The sequence below is a fragment of the Camelina sativa genome, chromosome 5 (genome assembly GCF_030686135.1).
Source record: "Camelina sativa cultivar CO46 ecotype springtype chromosome 5, ASM3068613v1".
NCBI lineage: Eukaryota > Viridiplantae > Streptophyta > Magnoliopsida > Brassicales > Brassicaceae > Camelina > Camelina sativa.
The window spans coordinates 23,012,976-23,033,266 of NC_141884.1; the positions used below are offsets into that span (position 1 = coordinate 23,012,976).

At 36.7% G+C, this 20,291-nt stretch overlaps 3 protein-coding genes, 1 long non-coding RNA gene and 2 pseudogenes across 5 annotated transcripts; 3 read left to right on the top strand and 3 right to left on the bottom strand.

Annotated features, from left to right (window-relative positions):
* The first annotated feature begins 579 nt into the window (after nucleotides 1-579).
* Nucleotides 580-3,329, top strand: LOC104787224 (putative F-box/kelch-repeat protein At5g28160 pseudogene; annotated as a pseudogene). The gene has a single exon (XR_015557400.1). The product of XR_015557400.1 is annotated as a putative F-box/kelch-repeat protein At5g28160 pseudogene (transcript).
* Nucleotides 3,330-3,654: 325 nt separating this feature from the next.
* Nucleotides 3,655-5,338, top strand: LOC147944218 (putative F-box/kelch-repeat protein At5g28160; annotated as a pseudogene).
* On the bottom strand, nucleotides 5,335-6,976 carry LOC104787225 (GDSL esterase/lipase At1g59030). Its single transcript, XM_010512763.3, has 5 exons — nucleotides 6,685-6,976; nucleotides 6,473-6,603; nucleotides 6,153-6,377; nucleotides 5,794-6,049; nucleotides 5,335-5,691 (listed from the first exon to the last, which is right to left on the bottom strand). Exons 1-5 carry the CDS (start codon nucleotides 6,926-6,928, stop codon nucleotides 5,498-5,500), a joined length of 1,050 nt encoding a protein of 349 aa, XP_010511065.2. The 5' UTR covers nucleotides 6,929-6,976; the 3' UTR covers nucleotides 5,335-5,497.
* Nucleotides 6,977-7,719: 743 nt separating this feature from the next.
* Nucleotides 7,720-9,528, bottom strand: LOC104787226 (uncharacterized). Its single transcript, XR_767813.3, has 2 exons — nucleotides 9,007-9,528; nucleotides 7,720-7,930 (listed from the first exon to the last, which is right to left on the bottom strand). It is a non-coding gene; the product is annotated as an uncharacterized LOC104787226 (long non-coding RNA).
* Nucleotides 9,529-10,224: 696 nt separating this feature from the next.
* Nucleotides 10,225-12,195, bottom strand: LOC104787227 (RNA-binding protein 1). Its single transcript, XM_010512764.2, has 3 exons — nucleotides 12,076-12,195; nucleotides 11,515-11,739; nucleotides 10,225-11,389 (listed from the first exon to the last, which is right to left on the bottom strand). Exons 2-3 carry the CDS (start codon nucleotides 11,734-11,736, stop codon nucleotides 10,454-10,456), a joined length of 1,158 nt encoding a protein of 385 aa, XP_010511066.1. The 5' UTR covers nucleotides 11,737-11,739; nucleotides 12,076-12,195; the 3' UTR covers nucleotides 10,225-10,453.
* Nucleotides 12,196-15,616: 3,421 nt separating this feature from the next.
* On the top strand, nucleotides 15,617-17,406 carry LOC147944219 (uncharacterized). The gene is made up of 4 exons (XM_087512505.1): nucleotides 15,617-16,428; nucleotides 16,521-16,941; nucleotides 17,059-17,274; nucleotides 17,368-17,406. Exons 1-4 carry the CDS (start codon nucleotides 15,617-15,619, stop codon nucleotides 17,404-17,406), a joined length of 1,488 nt encoding a protein of 495 aa, XP_087368631.1.
* Nucleotides 17,407-20,291: the final 2,885 nt, after the last annotated feature.

Genomic DNA, 20,291 nt, shown 5'->3' on the forward strand with positions numbered 1-20,291 from the left:
TCCAAGATCTGCTACTATGTGAGAGCGACTTACTCTATGGACGAGTTTATTATGACCGTTGGATTTAAGGGTTATAGGTAAGATAGTGACACGTGTGGGTGACGCGTTTTTGTCAACATTCGCTCATGTGTGGTAGTTAAAACTGTTATGACTGTGGAAACACAAAAAAAAATGAAAGGTGAAGAAGGAATAATGGATTTTGGATTCATGTGTTTCTTGCTGTGAGTGTGAGGTATGCATGAGTATAACTGATGACATAAAAAGTTATGTTTTATAATCTAATGCTAAAATAGAATAGTTTTTTTTTTATCTTATGAAAGTAATACATACAAGTAGATTATGGTATCAAAAAGTATGTTACAAAAGGAATAAAATAGATCTACCCATTATTTAAAAGAAGGAAATAAAATAGATCTATACATCTACCCATTAGTAGTCCATAAATTCTACTTTTTTATTTCTTTAATTTAAGTTTTGTTGAAAATGTCTATCTTTATCCAACAAATTTTTATTTTTAAGGATGAGATAATAAAAGGAGAAAAGACTAACTATCTTTATTATATCATTTGCTTCGATCTCTAAACCTTGAAAAACTTTTTTATTTATGGTTTTCCACATTGCCCATAAAATTCATAGTAATTGAAGAAGTTGATCAGAATCACCCTGTTGAGAGGCATCCCTCAATAAAACAAAATCCAAATTCGAGTACACCGACTCATATGAAAAACCCTCTGACATGAACAGAATCATAGATAAATCTCAAAATTCACACGAACAAGGACATTCAAAGAAAACGTAATTAATAGTCTCAACCGCAGAGTCGCACCTTTTACATCAAATATTACATTGGACACCTCGGCGTATCCTAATCTACTATATATATATATATATCAAGTATGCTTTGCTTTAGAACCCACCCACTATTGCAAATAAATTATCTTTAGAATTTTACAATATTAAATATAATCAAACATATATAGGGTTTATATATAAGATCAAATATAGGGTTTTAACTTAATTTTTTTATAGAAACCATCTTCTCAAACATACGCGCCGGCAGATACATTGACGTGCCAATCTCTTCCGACTTAATAGTTCATTCTTCTTCCCCACGAAATTGACATATTTTTTCTGTTTCTCATATTCTTCTCCACGTTGTTATCGTTGATTTTGTTAACACGATAATGTCACATGACTTTTTTCAATTTTTTTTGTTTGTTTGTGATTTTTTTTAACAGGATATGGTAACGAAACTAGATGAATCCTATGAAGAACCATCGCAGGAAAATAAGCAGAATAATCCATCGTTCGTGTCACTTCCTGATGAAATCATCTTGAACTGTTTAGCCCGCATATCGAGATCGTACTACCCGAGACTCTCCCTAGTATGCAAGACCTTTCGCTCTCTCATTGTGTCCCGTGATCTCAATTTGACGCGATATGAACTTAAAACACACGAAACAGTAGTTTATGTGTACTTACAGTTTCCCAACAGTCATCATCCATCCTTGTTCACCCTCTGGATAAAACCTGGCAAAATCCTAAATAACCAACTCGAGGAGAAGGAGAGGTTGTCTACCGGAGATGTTCGGTTGGTACAAACACCTTCTTCATATGTTTCGTGTATACCAATCTTCTCCGTTTCGGTTGGTTCAGAAAGGTACGGACTCCGCCAAAGCGATGATCCGTCTTCCATCATATATATCCTTAGTAAGGGTATATATGGTTACTTATGGCGTGAAGCCACCAACATGACTGTAGCTCGAGCGAAACCTCTTGCATGTGACCTCAATGGGAAATTATATGTAATGGGAGGCTGCGTCGGTAAAAAATCTACGAATTCGGGTGAAGTTTTCGATCCCAAGACTCAAAGTTGGGAAGCTTTACCTGTCCCTAGCCCCGAGCTACGTTTTTCTTCAATTAGAACAATAGAGGCAATCGAAGGAAAGCTTTACGTTAGAAGCAATGAGAAGAAAGACTCTGTTTATGATCCAGAAACAGGTGAATGGAAGGTTGCCCCAAAATTACTCTTTTTGGAGTGTGCGATAGATAATGTATGGTATCGTTGTGATCGAAACCTGCGCTGCTCGTGGTATGACACAAATCGAGAAGAATGGAGAGATGTCAGAGGGTTAGCAATGTTGAATAAGTATGGTAATATTACTGGTATGCCTGAAATAGCTAACTACGGTGGAAAACTCTTAATTTTATGGGACAAGATTTCGTTTAGTCAGCTTGGATACTCATACAAGCACATTTGGTGTGCGATGATTGCGCTGGAAAGACGTGATGGAACTACAGTTGACGAGGTTTGGGGAAACATTGAGTGGGCTAATATAGTGCATACGGTTCCCAGCTCATGTGTTTTCTTGCGTAGTGTACTAAAAAGGGTTTGATCAAAATATAATCATGTTTTTTTCTGTTTTGACCATCACTTATAACTTTCTTTAAAATAATTCTTTTAGTGCATCATTATTATTAGATGATTGATTCAGTCGGTTTCCTTAGATGAATGAAACAGAAAAAATTAACCTAAAGCGTTTTTTAAGCTCCTTAAGGTTTACAAGACGTCTCTACCGCTATGAATCCATCGTTTTTGTCACTTCCTGAAGAAATCATATTGACCTGTTTAGCCCGCATACCTTTAGATCTTACTACCCAAAACTCTCCCAAGACCTTTCGATCTCTCATCGTATCAAAAGAGCTCAACGATGCGCGATCGGACCTTAAAAAAAAAAGACACCGTGTTTCAAGTCTGTTTACAGTCCCCCAATGATCCTTGTCACGCTTGATACACTCTCTGGATAAAACCTGGTCAAACCCTAACCAACCAACTCGAGGAGGAGGAGGAGGAGGAGGAGACGACGACGTCTACCAGAAATATTAGGTAGACCTTTCTCTCTCTCTCTCTCTCTCTCTCGGAAAATTCAAGAGCAGCAATAAGACAGCGGTTTTAGCAAATCGAATCCAAATTGATTCAGCATTGTCGAATTGCTGCTCTTGAATTTTCCGAACCCCATTGGCGTGGGATAGATGAACAGACGAGAGTCTAGCGTTTTTAAGGCAAGCTGAATATTAGCAAAAAGTTTAGTTAGATCACTCCATATTTTGGGATTTTGAGAATGTATGGTTAGATCATCGGTTTCATCCAGCCAGACATTCTCAAAAATCCCAGAATATGGTCACTCCATATTTTTTAATCATTTGAGGAGAAGGGGACTTGGAACCAGATGCGCCGTCCATTTCAGGAGAGAAAAAAAAAAAAAACGAAATTATATGGTATATTTTTGTGTGTGTTTGTGTTAATATAGGAGCTAGGCTTGTGTGTTGTGTTTGTGTTTCTCGATGAAGTTTATATAGAAGAAGAAAACGAAAATTTTTGGGCAAGAGAGAAACAAATCAGACCAGAATTGGATTCGAAACTAGCTAGAGGACGAGTTCGATCGAAAGTAAAAACTGAAACGTCAAGAATTGGGTTCGAAACAAAACAAATGAATCAATGCAAATTTAGTGGAGGATCTCGTCCTCTCTTCCGGTGGACGAAAACGCTTGGAGAAAAGCAATGAGAATAGGATTCCCTTGTCGTACGTTGCACATTTTCACAAACAGTCAGCCACTCGTTAGTCTTTTCATCTTTAGTCTTCTCATACACGCATGTCGCATGAGATTGTTACTGTCTGGTATAGAGCTCCTGAATGACCTTCTCTCATTAATTCGTCAACTGCTGTTGACATTTGGTATGCTTGGTTGCAACTTCGGTTAGTTTTTGACTGTTGTTGCCTCTGATAATGAAGTAAGCGTAGCAGAACAGATTAACAGAGATATTTACGTTCCGGAGGAAATATATATATATTGCTACGTGTACTCACAAAATTACGTTATCAATGGTGTTACCGTTGTGGTGATCTCGCCAAACAAGGTATCAATTGTGTGCTACGTTTCCTAGCAAGTTGTACCCAAGATGATTAGCTAATTCAACACTTATTATAATTATTAACTAGGACTCTAACCCTCAGATCACGATGTCACACAGGAAGTATTTCAATAAAAATTAATTAACTTTCAAATTAAAAATTATTTGAAGTAATAAAATATTTTAAAAATATATGCAAAGAATAAAATTAAACAGTATTTCAAAGAAGCAAAATAATAAGTAAGACTAAAAATAATAAAATATTATGGCAAAAAAAAACTCAACTCTAACTTAAAAATTATTAAATAAAAGTCATAATGAATACAAGTAACCTTGTTTGACCAAAAAAAAAAAAAAAAAGAATACAAGTAACCTTGTAATTGTTTTGCATGTATTATACGTATAAGATATTTTAAAATATATATATATTAAAGAGTAACAAGTGATGTAGTACTTTCACTTCAATTAAATTATCAATCCATAATTTGCGTTAATCAACTGAGAATGCACAAATATGCTTAATCTAAACTTAAACAGGAATTGGTTTTCGTAACAATCTAAACTAACAAACTTGCTTAAAGAAAGTAAACAAAGGTAACTCAAAGCAAACAAGAACACAACTAAGGACAGATTTTAAAACCAAGATGAAACAAGTGAACCTTGGGCAAGATAAGTGATTTGGGAGATAGCTAATCAATCATAGATGTCTAAGCAACAATCAAGAACAATCTTATGGCTAAGAACACTTAAGCAAATCAATAAGACTAACAATAATAAAATATTATGGCAAAAAAAAAAAACTCAACTCTAACTTAAAAAAACTTAGCTAAACTTAGCTAAACCCCTTGCATGTGACCTCAATGGGAAATTATATGTAATGGGAGGCTGCGACGGTAAAAAATCTACGAATTCGGGTGAAGTTTTTGATCCGAAGACTCAAAGTTGGGAAGCTTTACCTGTCCCTAGCCCCGAGCTACGTTTTTCTTCAATTAGAAAAATAGAGGCAGTCGAAGGAAGCAATGAGAATAAACTCTGTTTATGATCCAAAAACAGATGAATGGAAGGTTGTCCCAAAATCACTCTTTGTGGAGTGTGCGATAGATAATGTATGGTATCGTTGTGGTCGAGGCCTGCGCTGGTGGTATGACACAAATCGAGAAGGGGTTAGAGGTTTAGCTACGTTGAATTGGTATCATCGTAGTGGTACGATTGAAATAGCTAATTTCAATGAAAAACTGTTAATCTTATGGGATAAGTTTGTGCGACATGGTATTTGTGATCAATACAAGGATATTTGGAGTGCGGTGATTGCGATTATAAAACGCGATGGTATTGATGAAGTTTGGGGAAAACATTGAGTGGGTAAATATTGTGCTTACGGTTCCAAGCTCATATGTTTTCTTGCATAGTAATATTAGATACTAAATAAGGTTTGATTAATTAAATCTAATCATGTTTTCTTTTTGACCATGATATATAGTGAATAAATAATGAATAGAATACATAGAGAGACATGAATGACATGAAAAGATAAAAGACAATGAGACACAAAGATACAAATATGTTTGACTTAAATGATTAACATCAATATAATTTGCTTATAACTTTGTCGAGTAGATTGTCAACGATAACTTGATAAGCTCTTTCAGTCGGGTGATAGGTATCCCAGAATATATAGGCTGAAGAATTTGAACATGTGAATGGGTTAAATGCGTTACACAAATAGGATATCGCAAGAGTTCCTTTACCGCAGCATCCTCTGTCAGCTACCTCAAAACCTGAAACGAAATGAGAACATTTGAATATAATGTACCTTGAAGTAGATAATAAAATTGAAAAAAATAAACAAATATATAGATAAATCTGTTAGATGGACTTACCGTATTTTTTAGGGTTCTGGATCATGTCGAAGAGAGTATCATAAACATTAATGTAAAGGATAACACCATCCAACTCTTTATCTAAAGAATCTAGTGCTGGCGAAAGTCTTGAATTGAATTGTTTTGCCATGTTGTTTAAAAGATGATTACATCCTCTTGTTAATAAACCCCCAAATACAGTTCTTTGAAGTGGAACACAACCAACAGGCACTGCACTAAACACTCCGATTTTTCGAGCTCCAAGCTTATGTAATTCCTAAACATTAATTTATATAGAGATACGTTACTTTTTTGGATGCAACTATATCGTTGATTAGTTTATATATATATATATATATACCTATAGTTATAGTACTTACCCTCACGAATTGGACAGCAGTGTCAGCCAAAAAATTGGGATACGAGGTACGATCATATGTAAGAGTTCGAGCTATATAGGTGTGAGCAAGGTCATTGCTACTAGACACCACGACGAAGAAACTGTTTTCCAAAATATCTTTGGCTTTTTCTTCTCCAAAATGTTTCTTAATCTTTGACATATATTCTTTGAAATATATGAGTTGATCCCACACGGATATCACTGACTACAAAAATAAAACATAAACTATATTTAAAAAAAGAAAAGGAATCGTCACCCACAAGAAAAACTAACGATCATGATGAGAGAACATTAGTGTACCATCATCTGTGCTGTTAATGGATCATAACCAGTTCCTCCAGATGCAAATGTTACACCTTTTAGAAGATCCTCAGGCTTCAAATCAGGATTCATATATGCTGGTAATGTCTTAGCCAATCCCAACTTTTCAGCTGAAATAATTTATAACATACATATAAATATAGCTATAACTTAAAATTTAGAAAAATGAAAGAATAGTTCAAATGGGTTACCAATAAGATCAGAAGGAACTCGTCCATCAGAAAACCTTCCGGTGGCGGAGCCTCCAGGAAAGTCTTTGCCATATGGAGGGAAGTTACACTTTAGAAGAGTTGGAAGATTATTGTTATTTCCTGTATCCATTATTGAATCTCCAAACACTATTAGTGCTGGGATTGTTGAGTTTTTCCCTTGCTTGGCTGCATTGGCTTCGATGGCGATCAATACCAAAGCGATCAATAACACTTGAAACTTCATTCTCTCTTGTTTGATTAGTTTACTTTTCTGCTTAGAGATTTTTGTTTGTGTTTTACAAATTCAAAGACATGTTGCATGCTTATATATCTTGTTTCTGTTTGTTGGATTTCTAAATTATGTCCTATTGAACTGTAGTTGTTAGGTTCTATGATATCTCTAATTAGTTATTACGTTTTGACATTAGTTGGAACGACAACGAAATTCAATTGTTATTTCTTACCAATATAATGGTAACTAAATTGGTTTATAACTTGAATATACTATGTTTGGGATTTACACCAATTTCATAAATATAACCATACTTTAATTAAGACCCCCAAAAAAAAAAAGTTAAAAGCTGAACAGGATATCTCAGCATATGAGATTAGAAAAATTATTTCAAATTTCTTTCTTTTTTTTTTGGATTAAATTTCAAATTTCTTTTGTTAAGAAGATAAAATATGCAAATTCTGATGGTGAGACAATGAGACACATGCATTTTAGAGCTATCATTTTATTAGTAGAAAACTTCAGAAAAAAAAAAAAAAAAAAAAAAACTTCAGCTTTTGCATAGCCCTTTATCTCCAAAATGCGCGTTACATACCAAAAACTATAAGATATAAAGATTCGATAAAAAAATGGGGTAATTGTCTGAATGGCCTTTGTGCCACAAAAAATTAGAAATTAGGCATTTTTGTCTGTACTTATGGATTTAGCATTTTTAGTAAAACAAAATGACAGTTATATCCTTTTTGTTGATAAGCGGGATTTGGTGACAGTGTGTACCAGTTTGTTTAGTTCACAAAGCAGAGTAATCGAAAAACAGAGTAAGATTAATCGAAAGTGCAAAATTTGAGTCTCTCATAAAACAGACAGAACATTCACTTTGAAATAACAGAGTAATTGAACTGCAAAATTTCAGTATCTCTATTTGAAGATTCATTGCACCATATGTACATGTCCAAACTTGGTGACATATTCATTGACCTTTAGAGCTTGAGCAATGGTGGATGCCTCATAATCCTACAGAAGAAGCAAAATAATAAGGGTGAGCGACTTGAAAGTTATAAAAGAAGTTACAATTTGAATACGTACACTTAACAAACAACACTATACCATAGGAAAAACTGGACCAAACTTCGAAGGAACCCAAACATATAACATAAACACACACTTACTATCCAAACTATTCTATACCCTAAGAATAAATTGAATTAAGGGAACCCAAACTAATCATATAAAATGAACACTAGAAACACACCGAATAAACCACAAAGAAAACTGTAACTACCGAAGGATAACACAGGAAATTATATAGAAACAATATATGTATTCACTAAGTAACATAGCAAAACTTTATCTACGAAGGCTAATAATCCACTCTTTAACAACATGGTGGGTCACTTTTTCTCCAGAAAACTATAAACCTACTAACTCTAGCGAGCAAAAATGGTCACTAACACCTGTAGGATCAACACAAGAATTAAACAAAGAGGCATATTATATCAATAAATCTACAAATTTTATGGAGGTCATTATAAAATATTAATGCAAACCTATACTCCTCGATTCAACATCTTGTGTTTCTATTCGTGGTCCAACAAAATTCAGAACCAACTCCTTTCAACATAAAACTTGAAGTACATATGTAAAGACACAAAACAATACTAAAGAGATACAAACTATACACAAGGTGTACTTGAATGGCAACTAAACCCTAAGAAGACTAGTAAATGGTGAACCCAAGGGGAAAACTAAAACGGATTTTATGAATCTTAGTCTTCCTCCTTTGCAATAGAAACCAAATCCTAAGAAGACTAGTAAACGGTGAACCCAAGGGAAAATTAAACAAAGAAAACTTGAAGATGTTGAAGCAATTCACATGATGAGCTTCAGAATTATAAGCAATTCATGAATCTAGGATATTAGTCCGAGAAGATGAAGCAAAATTTGTCGATTCAATCGGAGAAGATGATTAAATCTTAGTCAATTAACACATGCCCAAAATAGACGATTAAAATCCTTCTTTTATTCCATCAAGAAAAGCACAAAGAAATGAAAATCGAATTCTTCACATACTTTGGGGATTTCGGGATTACCTTCAGAGCTTCGCAGTGAATGATGGAGGTCGTAGTCATGATGTTCTTTTTGGAATCGAAATCACAAGCCGATAAGTTGTAGTGAAGATCTTCTTTCTGGAAGGCATAGTGACGAGAGAGAATCAAGATTCGTCATCACCATCGCAGAAACTGAGAATAGAGAAGCAGAGAAGCGAGATAGGTTTTGAGAAGGGTAAATACGTATTTTTACGTCTGAAAAAAACCTAAATCTGTAAGCACGGGAAGAAAGTCCTAATTGGACAATACCCATGGAAAAAATGCTTATCTGGTAAATAACTCATAAAAAAATTTAAAGTTAAGCATTGATTTAATAAAATAATCAAAACAAACATTGAAACCATGACTTCTGTTCACTATAACAGAGAGAAACGAAAGACTTTCCAAAACCAAATCTTACGAGAAGGCCACACTACAGCAAATAACTAAAAATTTGAGTGCTAAACCCTCTTGGCAAAAATCACAGATCGTTTAAATTTTGGAAGCATGGAGACTGTCAATTCTAGGTGCTGGTCGGAACTTCGTATAGACATTTTGAAATCTGTGTACGAACGTTTGAGTTTTGTCGGTTTCCTCCACACGATTTTGGTATTTATGTTCGAATTTCGAAACAAACGATACATCTAAAACTCGAATCTACATGGCTGATTCTGTTTCCAGAGGATGATGTTTGTGTTCTGCCTTTACACGAGTGATCCTAATCTAGACGATGATATTATCTACAACCCAAAACCCAATGGTCAATGCAGATTTCTCTTGGCGATGAGGCTTTGATTCTTGGTTTGGGTATCACTGCGCCTACTAACCGACCCTCGGTATCGAACCAGACTCCATCTATTTCACCCACCACGATCGTGTCTGTCACCAGAAAAAGTTCATCCCTAGATATCTGTGTTTAACCTTGCAACAAAGACCCTCAACACTTCTACGGTTTCTCCAACTTTAAAGCTCAAGGATGCTCGACGGTTTCTCCAATCTTGACTTGTTTCTTTCTACAAGAGATTTCCATATTCTGTTCTCGTAATTCTGTTCTATTTCTATAATTTGTTTGTTTTCATTTTACATTTTCTCCTTTTCAACCCATAACGAGGACTATATTATTTTAACTGATATCTCTTTATCTGTATCCCCTCTAGAATTTAAAGCATAATTGCCAATGGCGTCTAATTAAAGAAACAACAAAACCATAAAGCAACAAAATGAACGAAATGAGTGTGTGATATATTACAACGCAGTAATATATTACAGATGTCTTTGGGGTTAAAAATCAAATAGCTAAACAATATACAAGGCAACCATACCAACCAACGCATTTACCAAAGAGTTGATAAAGAAAGAAGAGAAACCTAATAAAAAAAAAACCATTGTAAAGAGGCCAAAGAATTTCACTAACCTTGTGAACCTAATTGCATTTATCATTCTGCAACTGTCATCTATATGCACCATTCTGCAATGGATTTCCCATGTTACCTCCACTCATTCTCTGATGTGCTTGACTAGCGACCCCGAGCTTCAAACCTCCAAACTGATGTATTAGCCCACCAGCTGTATCCCCTGTTACAGGCCATGGTACAGGATTGTACCCTAAAATGCTTGTACCCAAAAGATCAAACCCGTTCATGTAAGGGAGATAACCAAGAGTGTTGGTGGGAGGAGGAGGAGGAGGAGGAGGGCAGTAAAAACCAGTGGGTTGCACAACCAGATTGTTCCATGGAACATTAGGCACTTGAGCTGTGAATTGGTAACCATAAGGATACTGAGCGGCTTGGACACTCTGATGATAACCAAAGACGGGAGCATACTGTACAACCATCCCATAACCGTTCTGTTCAGGGACACAAGGTGTTGGTTGAAAGCTGCTGTAGGTAGGAGGAACGTTAAGATTACCATTATTGCTCTGGATTCCTTCTTTAGGTATTGCACGTTTCACTTCCACTCGCTTATCACTCAATTCATGGAAATTACTCTGCATAACAACATCAACAGAATTCTCCGAATCATATGTAACAAACCCAAAACCCCTTGGCCTGTTTGTCACAGCGTCATGCATCACAACAACATCAGTCGTCTGACCAAACCTCTCAAAGTAGTTCCTGAACTCTTCTTCAGTCGTGTTAGACGACAAACCTCCAACAAATATCTTCTTGGTCGTATGCGTAGCAGTACCATTACGCGGCATCATACCATTACTCGGCATCGTACCATTACTCGGCATCATACCATTACTCCGCATCATACCATTACTCGTCATCTCATGGAAACCACCATTGCTCTGTTGCTGTTGACCTTTGCCCTCTAATAGCGGCATGCTAAACGCATTCTGATATATCCACTCATGTTTCCGAATAGCCTTTCTCACATCAACCTGAAGTTGTTAAAGATACAAAAGACACACTTTATCAATCCCCAAAAAACAAAACCAAACTTTACATATCTCATCAAAAACCCCAAATTGATGAAACAAGTGTTCAAGAGGAAAAAAAAACTTACGGATTTACCGAGAATGAAGTGGGTGTCTTTAAGAGCTTTAACAACATCATAGTCTTTAGCAAAACGAACAAACCCAAACCCTCTGGATACTCCAGTGACTTTGTCTTTAGCTACAACAGCTTCCAACACAACTCCATATCTGCTAAAATGCTGCTTCAAAGCTTCTTCACTAGTCTCTTTCCCAATACCACCAACGAACAACTTAAACCGATCATAAGCCATACCCTGGAAAACCAAAAAGAAAAAAAGCCCTAAAAATTGCAGCTTTTGTCTTCAATCCCCTTAAATCTCGGAATTAGACGAATATATTGCCCTAATTTCGCAATTGCACAATCAAAACATCAGAATTATCAAATCAAGAAACCCCCAAGTCAAATCATGTACGGAAACCCTAATTTCGAAAATTGGGGATTCTAAATTAAGAAGTGATTAGGGAGAAACAAGAGGAAGGAGACACGAAATTGAGAAATTAAAAAGAAAGCCCTAAATTTTGTGGGGAGAGGACTGTAGAAGAAAGAAACCCTAGAAAAGCCATGGAAGAAGAGAAGAGGAAAAGTTTACCAGATAGGAGAGAGAAACAGTAGATTGATTTGACACGGCGCGAGAGAGAGAGAGAAGACGAAACGAAGAGAGTTAAAAGTTAAAAAAGAAAAACTCTTTTTAGCTTCCCTCAGTTAGCTTAACCTTTTTTTTTTTTTGTAAACATTTATATGGACAACGTAGAATGGGCCTTAAGAAGCCTTTGTCAATTTAAGACCCAAATAATATATATTATTGTTTGTTCCAGTCTAATTTTAATTTGTTGGGATTTATTGGGAAAAGAGCTGAGAGGATATTTGGTTCACACAAAAAAAAAAAAAAAAAAAGAGAGGATATTTAAACTAAATTTAGCTCTTTGTAAAAGATAATATTTCAAAATTTGGTTTTCATATTTAAATTTTGTAAAGGTTAGATTAAGTGGTATGACAAAATTTGGATGAATAGATTTTGTATAGAATATTTATGTTCAAAGGTTAACATGAGGAAGCTAAACATTTAGGCCATGAATGTTTACGAGTTTTTAAATGGTTTTTATATTATAGATTTTAGATTTATATCTTTGGAATTTGAATTCTACAAATAAATGAAAAAAAAAAGAAGAAAACAAAAATCAAATTTTAAAACATTTTTAAAAACTCATCAAAGTTGATTTTTGTATTTTGTAAATAAAATTGTATAAATTCTTAAAACTATCACACCATGGACCTTAGAGCAACTTTATCGGGAGCTCTTAGCCCCAAATTCATAAGTTTTAACTATTTAAAATTAAATCAAAATCGTGAATATTGCTAAGAATTGCCTCTTAATTAAGAGGTTAAAGATATCATAACAGACGACAACGTGTTCGATAATCGTTGGATGTTGCTTTAATACAAAATAATTTTTTTTTGGGTTGATTATCGTTTTCTCTTCCTCCTCTCTTTTTTTTTTATAACTTCCTCCTCTCTCTTTCTCAACGGAGAGACTGCAAAATCAAGAGATTTCTCTCAAAAATCGATTGCAAGCAGAGAAGAATGATTCAATTTTTGATGGCCTCCGGCTGTTCAACCCCGTTAACTCATCATCTCCACCAACAACAGATCTTACAACGACTCTGGTACATGATTCTACCTTTGTATGTTTCCCCGTTAACTCATCATCTCTTCCTTCAGTTTGTATGTTTCTAATGTTTTTTTTTTTGCTTCTTCCTCCTCCGCTCACCCAAATTGTTTAGTGTAGCTTCAGGATTTAATGTTAAGTTGGGAATCCCGTAACTTGATTCATGTGATTCAGAGCTAATTGAATCATTCCATAGGTTATCTTATCTTTTGGTTAGTCTAGAATCTTATAACAAAATTGCCCTAAGTTTTAGTTCTAGTGATGATTTATAATCAAATTGGATCTCGTTTGTGTGTGCTTCTCTTCAATAACTTTGGTGAAAGGCTTCTTTTGGTTGGTTGGATTGTTTGTACTGATATATCTTAATATAGTGGAACCAATTTATTTTCACATTCGACATCTTCTAATTGCTTTAGTTATTATTGCTACTGATCCTTGGTCATCTTCTTGTTCTACTTGTTTGAAGAAATGATGGGTATTCGCAAAGACCTTGTTACCATGGCGAGATGGTCTTCTTAAAAAACTACAGCTCTCTAAATTAGAAAGGTATCATATCTATCTCTCTTATTAGATTGTACTGTATGTTGAATACATCTTGGATATCTCTAGGACTTGTCAAAATTTAGTGCAGTGGCAGCAGGTAAGTCCATTTGTAGAAGGCACCATCACACTAAGAATCAAGTTCTGCTTCCTACGAATGTAGGAATTTGGCTAATAGGCCGGTCAGTTGTGGCCCAATGGTTGAAAAAAAAAAAAAACTCTAAAAACTATCGATTCTCTATTATGGAAACTAGGATGAAGCTGTATTAGCTGTTGGTTTTATTTTGTTAGTAACATATTTGAATTCCTAGTTTTTGTGCAGACACATTTTTAAAAATATTTAAATGGATAAAGTAGAACCGAATTAATGGGCTTTAGAACCTTTTTTTTTTTTTTTTTTTTTGCTCAACATCAACTTTTCATTCACCAAATTAAACTTACAACCAAATCACAGGAATATTACATTTCCCCCTAAAGACTTGGACCAAGACAAATGCAATGGTTAATCAGGTACAACCCTGGAACACCAGCGGAACCAACGCTACCCGATCGCGAGCCATGCATTTTTTTTAACTACAGTGAGATAGATAACACTCCACAACTCGGAGTGAAATCATCTCTTAGACCACCTAAAACCCTATGATACGAAAACAACTACTAACTCCGGAAATAACCAAAAACTATGCTAATATCAAAGCAATTCTAAGCTATTAGAACCTTATGATCGGCTTTAGAACCTTTTATACAAATGTTGTAGAACCGAATCTGTTTAAATGTTTTTTTTTTGCAAAGAACGATGAATAAATCATGGATGGTATATTTTTTTCTTCTATATAACAGCATGTTTTTTAATCCGTAAAATCAATAGATGGTAATTTTTGAAGTTTTTTTCATTTATTGTTTATTTTAAAATATAATTAGAAAAAAAGTTCAAACATTTGTCTCTCCAGATATGTATAATTCAATTTTTTTCTAGGAAAAAAAAATACTCACCTAAAATCTTTTATTTTTATCAAAAAAAAACTCAAAAGTATATAGTATTTTAAATATATATCAAAGGTAATATTAAAACTTTTTTAAAAAAATAGTAATATTGTGTTCAAATTTTTTATTTTCATTAATTATTTTTACAACCGAGTATTTTTTATAATCAAAATTAACAGTCATTAAAAAAAAAACTCGTACTTGCATAGTATGAGATAAAACCTTTAATATAATCAATTAATTATCTATTCTTGTGTACTATGCTTCTGAATTCAAAATAATAGAAGAAATACAATATGTTTACATATTTTTTAAAAAGCCTACCAAAAAAAAAAATATTTTTTAAAAAAGCACTAGAAATCGAAGAAGATTTTTGATTGTCTTAAATACTTTACCAATTTAAATAGACATATCTCCTTTATAAAAGTAAATAAATTATATATTTTAATTAACTTGTGGTTAAAAAAAATATTTCAATTAAATAAATAACATGGTCTAAATAATATCAAGTTTGATAAGGTAACATAGAAAATTAACACATTAATTTTAGGACCATCATCTAACCAAATTTTATTATTTTTAATTTAATTTGTAATTCTAAACCTAAGAATCCAACAAACCCGAAAGATCTCAACTGAAGTCGTAGATAAAACCACCACCATAATATATAGCAGACTCTACATTGCCGGGTTACTTTATTGGGATATTATTCTCCACAGATATCATATCCCATATGTCATGTAATTAGAGTTATTCCTTACCATATCTACTTGTGTATATTTGATTGATATCCCTTTGATTTAGGCTTCTCCTCCACGCCATTGTAATATATATGTGTGTATACTTGCTAATGAATAGACAAGCTTTCACCTTCGTTTTGTGCTTCTACATGGTATCAGAGCAAGAAATACACTAAAATTTTTCAAACACTCTCTCAAACATGTTTGGAAGCAGCGAAACGACGAACACGAACACGAACACGACCACGACGACTGTCGAGGTGAGGCGTACAATCTCACCTTATGATTTGACAGCCGCTGACAACCCCGGTGCCGTCATCTCTCATCCTTTGCTGAAAGGGATGAACTATGAAGAGTGGGCGTGTGGTCTCAAGACCGCTCTTTGCTCAAGAAAGAAATTTGGCTTTCTTGATGGATCCATCGCTCGTCCAGCAGAGGGCTCTCCCGACCTCGACGATTGGTGGACGATTCAAGCATTGTTGGTCTCCTGGATCCGTATGACGATTGATCCGGCTCTCCGCTACAACATCTCTCACCGTGACGTCGCCAAAGATCTGTGGGATCACTTGAAGAAGCAGTTCTCGGTGACTAATGGTCCACGAATCCAACAACTGAAGGCTGAGCTTGCTTGTTGCAAGCAATGTGGTCTTGCGATCGAGGCATATTATGGCAAGTTGAACCGCATATGGGATAGCATGGCCAACCACAGGCCATTGCGTCTTTGTAAGTGTGGTAAATGCGAGTACAACTTGACGGCCCTACAAGAGCAGGACCGTGAAGAAGATAAAGTCCATGAGTTTTTAGCGGGTCTTGATGACGGTTTCCAGACGGTTCGCTCGAGTTTGGTCTCTCGTATACCAATTCAATCCATGGAAGAGATCTACAACGTTGTTCGTCAAGAGGAGATCTCAAACTCAATGCTCACAAGAGTGATGTTGTTGCTGAAGTATCCGCATATGCCGTCCATCAAAGCTCTCGTCCTCCTTCTACTCGATCTACGGATGCATCGATTGTGTGTAAACACTGTCACCGCTCCGGTCATCCCTCCGATAGCTGTTTCGCGGTGGTTGGCTATCCTGAATGGTGGGGGGATCAACCTCGCAGTCGCACGGTGCCCACAAAAGGACGTGGATCTTCGTCTTCTTCTACACTTCCCAAACCTTGCAATGTGAGCTATGCGAATGTTGTTCATGTTCTCCCTGTTCCTCCTGAGAAACATGTCAACTATGTGATCACGGAGAAAGACCGCGACGGCGTAAGTGGCTTAAGTGACATCCAGTGGCAGAATCTGGTCAAGCTCCTGAACGGCCGTTCATCTAGTGGTGCCAGCTCTAGCAATGAAAAACTCGCCGGTAAGAGTTCTATTCCTTCTTGGATATTAGATACCGGAGCTTCTCACCATTTAACGGGCAACTTTGATATCCTTACCAACATACGTACTATGGAACCGGTTTTAGTAATATTGGCGGATGGTCGCCAACGCATATCTTGTCAAGAGGGTACTGTTGTGTTAGGCTCTAGTCTGGTTTTGAAATCGGTTTTCTTTGTAGAACAATTACAGTTGGATCTTATTTCAGTGGGATAGTTGATGGATGAGAATCATTGTGTGGTACAAATGGCTGATCAGTTTCTTGTCATTCAGGACCGCGCTTCGAGGATGATGATTGGTGCGGGTAAGCGTGAGTGTGGTACCTTCCGCTTTTGCAGAATGGAGCTTGCAGCCTCGGTCTCAACTCAGGAGGATCAAACCTATGAGCTATGGCATAAGAGGATGGGACATCCTTCTGCTAGAGTAGTTGGTTCGCTACCACATGTTTCTGTTTCTCTTGATTCTCAAAAAATTAATAAAGCGTGTGATGTTTGTTTCCGCGCAAAGCAAACAAGGTCTACCTTTCCAATCAGTGATAATAAAACAAAGTCTTTTTTTGAACTCATTCATGTTGATCTTTAGGGACCATATCGTACTTCTTCTTCCTCGGGTGCTCGCTAGTTTCTTACCATTGTTGATGACTTCTCCCGCAGTGTCTGGATTTATCTTCAGCACACCAAAACAGAAACCTCTCACAACCTCAAAAATTTGATCTCCATGGCGAGTAGACAATTTCAGAAACAAGTTCAACGAGTTCGAAGTGATAATGGCACTGAATTCGTAAGTATGACTGCATTCTTTCAACATGAGGGTATCATTCATGAAACCTCATGCGTCGCTACACCACAAAAAAATGCCCGTGTCGAGAGAAAGCATAGACACATCTTGAATATTGCTCGAGCTCTGCAGTTTCAGGCAAATCTTCCAATCAAATTTTGGGGCGAATGTATTTTAACTGCTGGCTATTTGATCAATCGTACACCAAGTTCCGTTTTGGATGGACTCACTCCTTATGAGAGATTACACAAAACAGCTCCGAACTACGATCATCTCAAGGTATTTGGGAGCTTATGCTATGCTTCTAATCAAACGCATAAGGGGGATAAATTTGCTTCTCGGAGCCGCAAATGTATTTTCGTCGGTTACCCATATGGTAAGAAGGCATGGCGCCTTTATGATCTTGATACTGCTGAATTTCTCATATCCCGCGATGTTCGATTTTGTGAGAATGAATTCCCTTATCAATCTTCAATTGATTCGCTTTCCATTGACAAAGGAGACGAAGAAGATGAAGCTCTTTGGGTTACAAATACTCTCGGCCCAGTTTCTGATGTGGATCCTCGGCCCATTACGAATCCAGGCCCACAAACATCTTCTGGGCCTCTACCAGTCCCTCACGCTTTGTCCCCGACACCCGACACCTCTTCGTCTTCGACATCAGAGTCTTCGACTCCTTCGCTTTCTCAGGAATCAAATCCTTCCTCAGATCTGCCGCCGATCCCTGACTCCACTCCGACCACGACTCCGTCCTCTTCACCATCCCTGGCTCCTTCTTCCCCGGATTAACCGGTCGTTCCGCTCCGTCGTGGTTAGCGACCTCGGAATCCCCCCCGTCAAACTCCGAGATTATCAGACAAACACTGCACAAACACGGTTATTGGGTATGTCTACATCTCTCTACCCGATACAAAATTATGTCAGTTGTACTCGATTCTCATCAACTCACCGTGCGTATTTGGTGGCGATTACTGATGCGGTTGAACCTAAAACATTTAACCAAGCTGTCAAAAGCAAAGTCTGGATGAATGCAATGGGTTCAGAGGTTGATGCTTTGGAAGATAATCAAACGTGGACAATCGAGGTTCTTCCCCCCGGTAAGAAAGCGATAGGTTCTAAGTGGGTTTACAAGATAAAACATAATTCGGATGGCACCATCGAGCGATACAAAGCGCGTTTAGTTGCTCTTGGCAACAAACAAATAAAAGGTGTTGATTACGGCGAAACCTTCACCCCTGTGGCTCGAATGCAGACAGTCCGAATGTTTCTAGAGCTTGCTGCCGGGAAGAATTGGTCTGTGCATCAAATGGATGTACATAACGCGTTTCTACACGGTGATTTAACAGAAGAGGTTTACATGAAGCCTCCCCCTGGCTATTTCACAACTGATGAAAAGAAGGTATGTCATCTCCGCAAATCATTGTACGGTTTGAAACAGGCACCTCGATGCTGGTTCAAAAAACTCACTGGTGCTTTACGAGACTATGGTTTTGAGCAGTCTCTCTCCGATTACTCTCTGTTCTTCTTTGACAAGGGTGGCATTCGAATCAATCTTCTTATTTATGTTGATGACATGATTGTCACCAGCAACTCGGATGAAGCACTAAGTATATTCAAAGGCTACTTAGCGACATGTTTTAAGATGAAGGATCTGGGTCCCTTGAAGTATTTCTTGGGTATTGAAGTGTCTCGAAGCTCTCAAGGTTTTTATCTTAGTCAGTGCAAATATGCCCTTGAAATTGTTGCTGATGCTGGTCTGCTGGGTTGCAAACCGGATGCCTTCCCTCTTGAACAGAACCACAACCTCGCTTTGTCTAAGACTCCATTACTACCTGCGTCTGAACCTTACCGTCGTTTACTTGGTCGTCTTATCTACTTGGTTGCTACTCGTCCAGATTTGGCTTATTGTGTTCATTTTCTGGCTCAATTTATGAAGTCACCAAAGGAAGCTCATTGGGCAGCTGCTTTACGTGTTGTTCGGTATTTAAAGGGCAACCCTGGCCAAGGTATTCTACTCAAAGCTCACAATGATTTTCAGATAACTGGCTGGTGTGATTCAGATTACTCGAGGAGTCCTCTCACTAGGCGTTCAGTTTCTGGATATTTCATACAAGTTGGTACTTCTCCAATCTCTTGGAAAACGAAGAAACAAAAGACTGTCAGTCAGTCTTCAACAGAGGCGGAATATAGGGCGATGGCGTACATCACTAAAGAACTCAAATGGCTGAAAAGAGTTATGAACGATCTTGGCGTCTTACACACACAACCGATGCGTCTCTACTGTGACAGCAAATCCGCAATTCACATTGCCACAAACCCGGTGTTCCATGAGCGTACTAAACATATCGAGAATGACTGCCATTTTGTTCGCGACGAGATCCAGTCCGGTAATATTCATCTTATGCATGTTCAGACTACATTACAACTCGCTGACATTTTCACAAAACCACTCGGTACACAAGGTTTTGAAGATTTTTGTTCCAACCTGGGCATTCTCAATCTGCATGCTCCAATTTGAGAGGAGGTATTGAGATATTATTCTCCACATATATCATATCCCATATGTCATGTAATTAGAGTTATTCCTTACCATATCTACTTGTGTATATTTGATTGATATCCCTTTGATTTAGGCTTCTCCTCCACGCCATTGTAATATATATGTGTGTATACTTGCTAATGAATAGACAAGCTTTCACCTTCGTTCTGTGCTTCTACATACTTCAATG

Coding starts and splice junctions, on each gene's coding strand:
- LOC104787227 (XM_010512764.2), bottom strand. CDS start 11,736: ATGGCTTATGATCGGTTTAAGTTGTTCGTTGGTGGTATTGGGAAAGAG. Junction 11,390..11,514: donor ACTTCATTCTCGGTAAATCC/GTAAGTTTTTTT, acceptor TAACAACTTCAG/GTTGATGTGAGAAAGGCTAT.
- LOC104787225 (XM_010512763.3), bottom strand. CDS start 6,928: ATGAAGTTTCAAGTGTTATTGATCGCTTTGGTATTGATCGCCATCGAA. Junction 6,604..6,684: donor AGTTCCTTCTGATCTTATTG/GTAACCCATTTG, acceptor AAATTATTTCAG/CTGAAAAGTTGGGATTGGCT. Junction 5,692..5,793: donor CCAGAACCCTAAAAAATACG/GTAAGTCCATCT, acceptor ATTTCGTTTCAG/GTTTTGAGGTAGCTGACAGA.
- LOC147944219 (XM_087512505.1), top strand. CDS start 15,617: ATGTTTGGAAGCAGCGAAACGACGAACACGAACACGAACACGACCACG. Junction 16,429..16,520: donor GATCTACGGATGCATCGATT/GTGTGTAAACAC, acceptor TCAACCTCGCAG/TCGCACGGTGCCCACAAAAG. Junction 17,275..17,367: donor AAATTAATAAAGCGTGTGAT/GTTTGTTTCCGC, acceptor GTTGATCTTTAG/GGACCATATCGTACTTCTTC.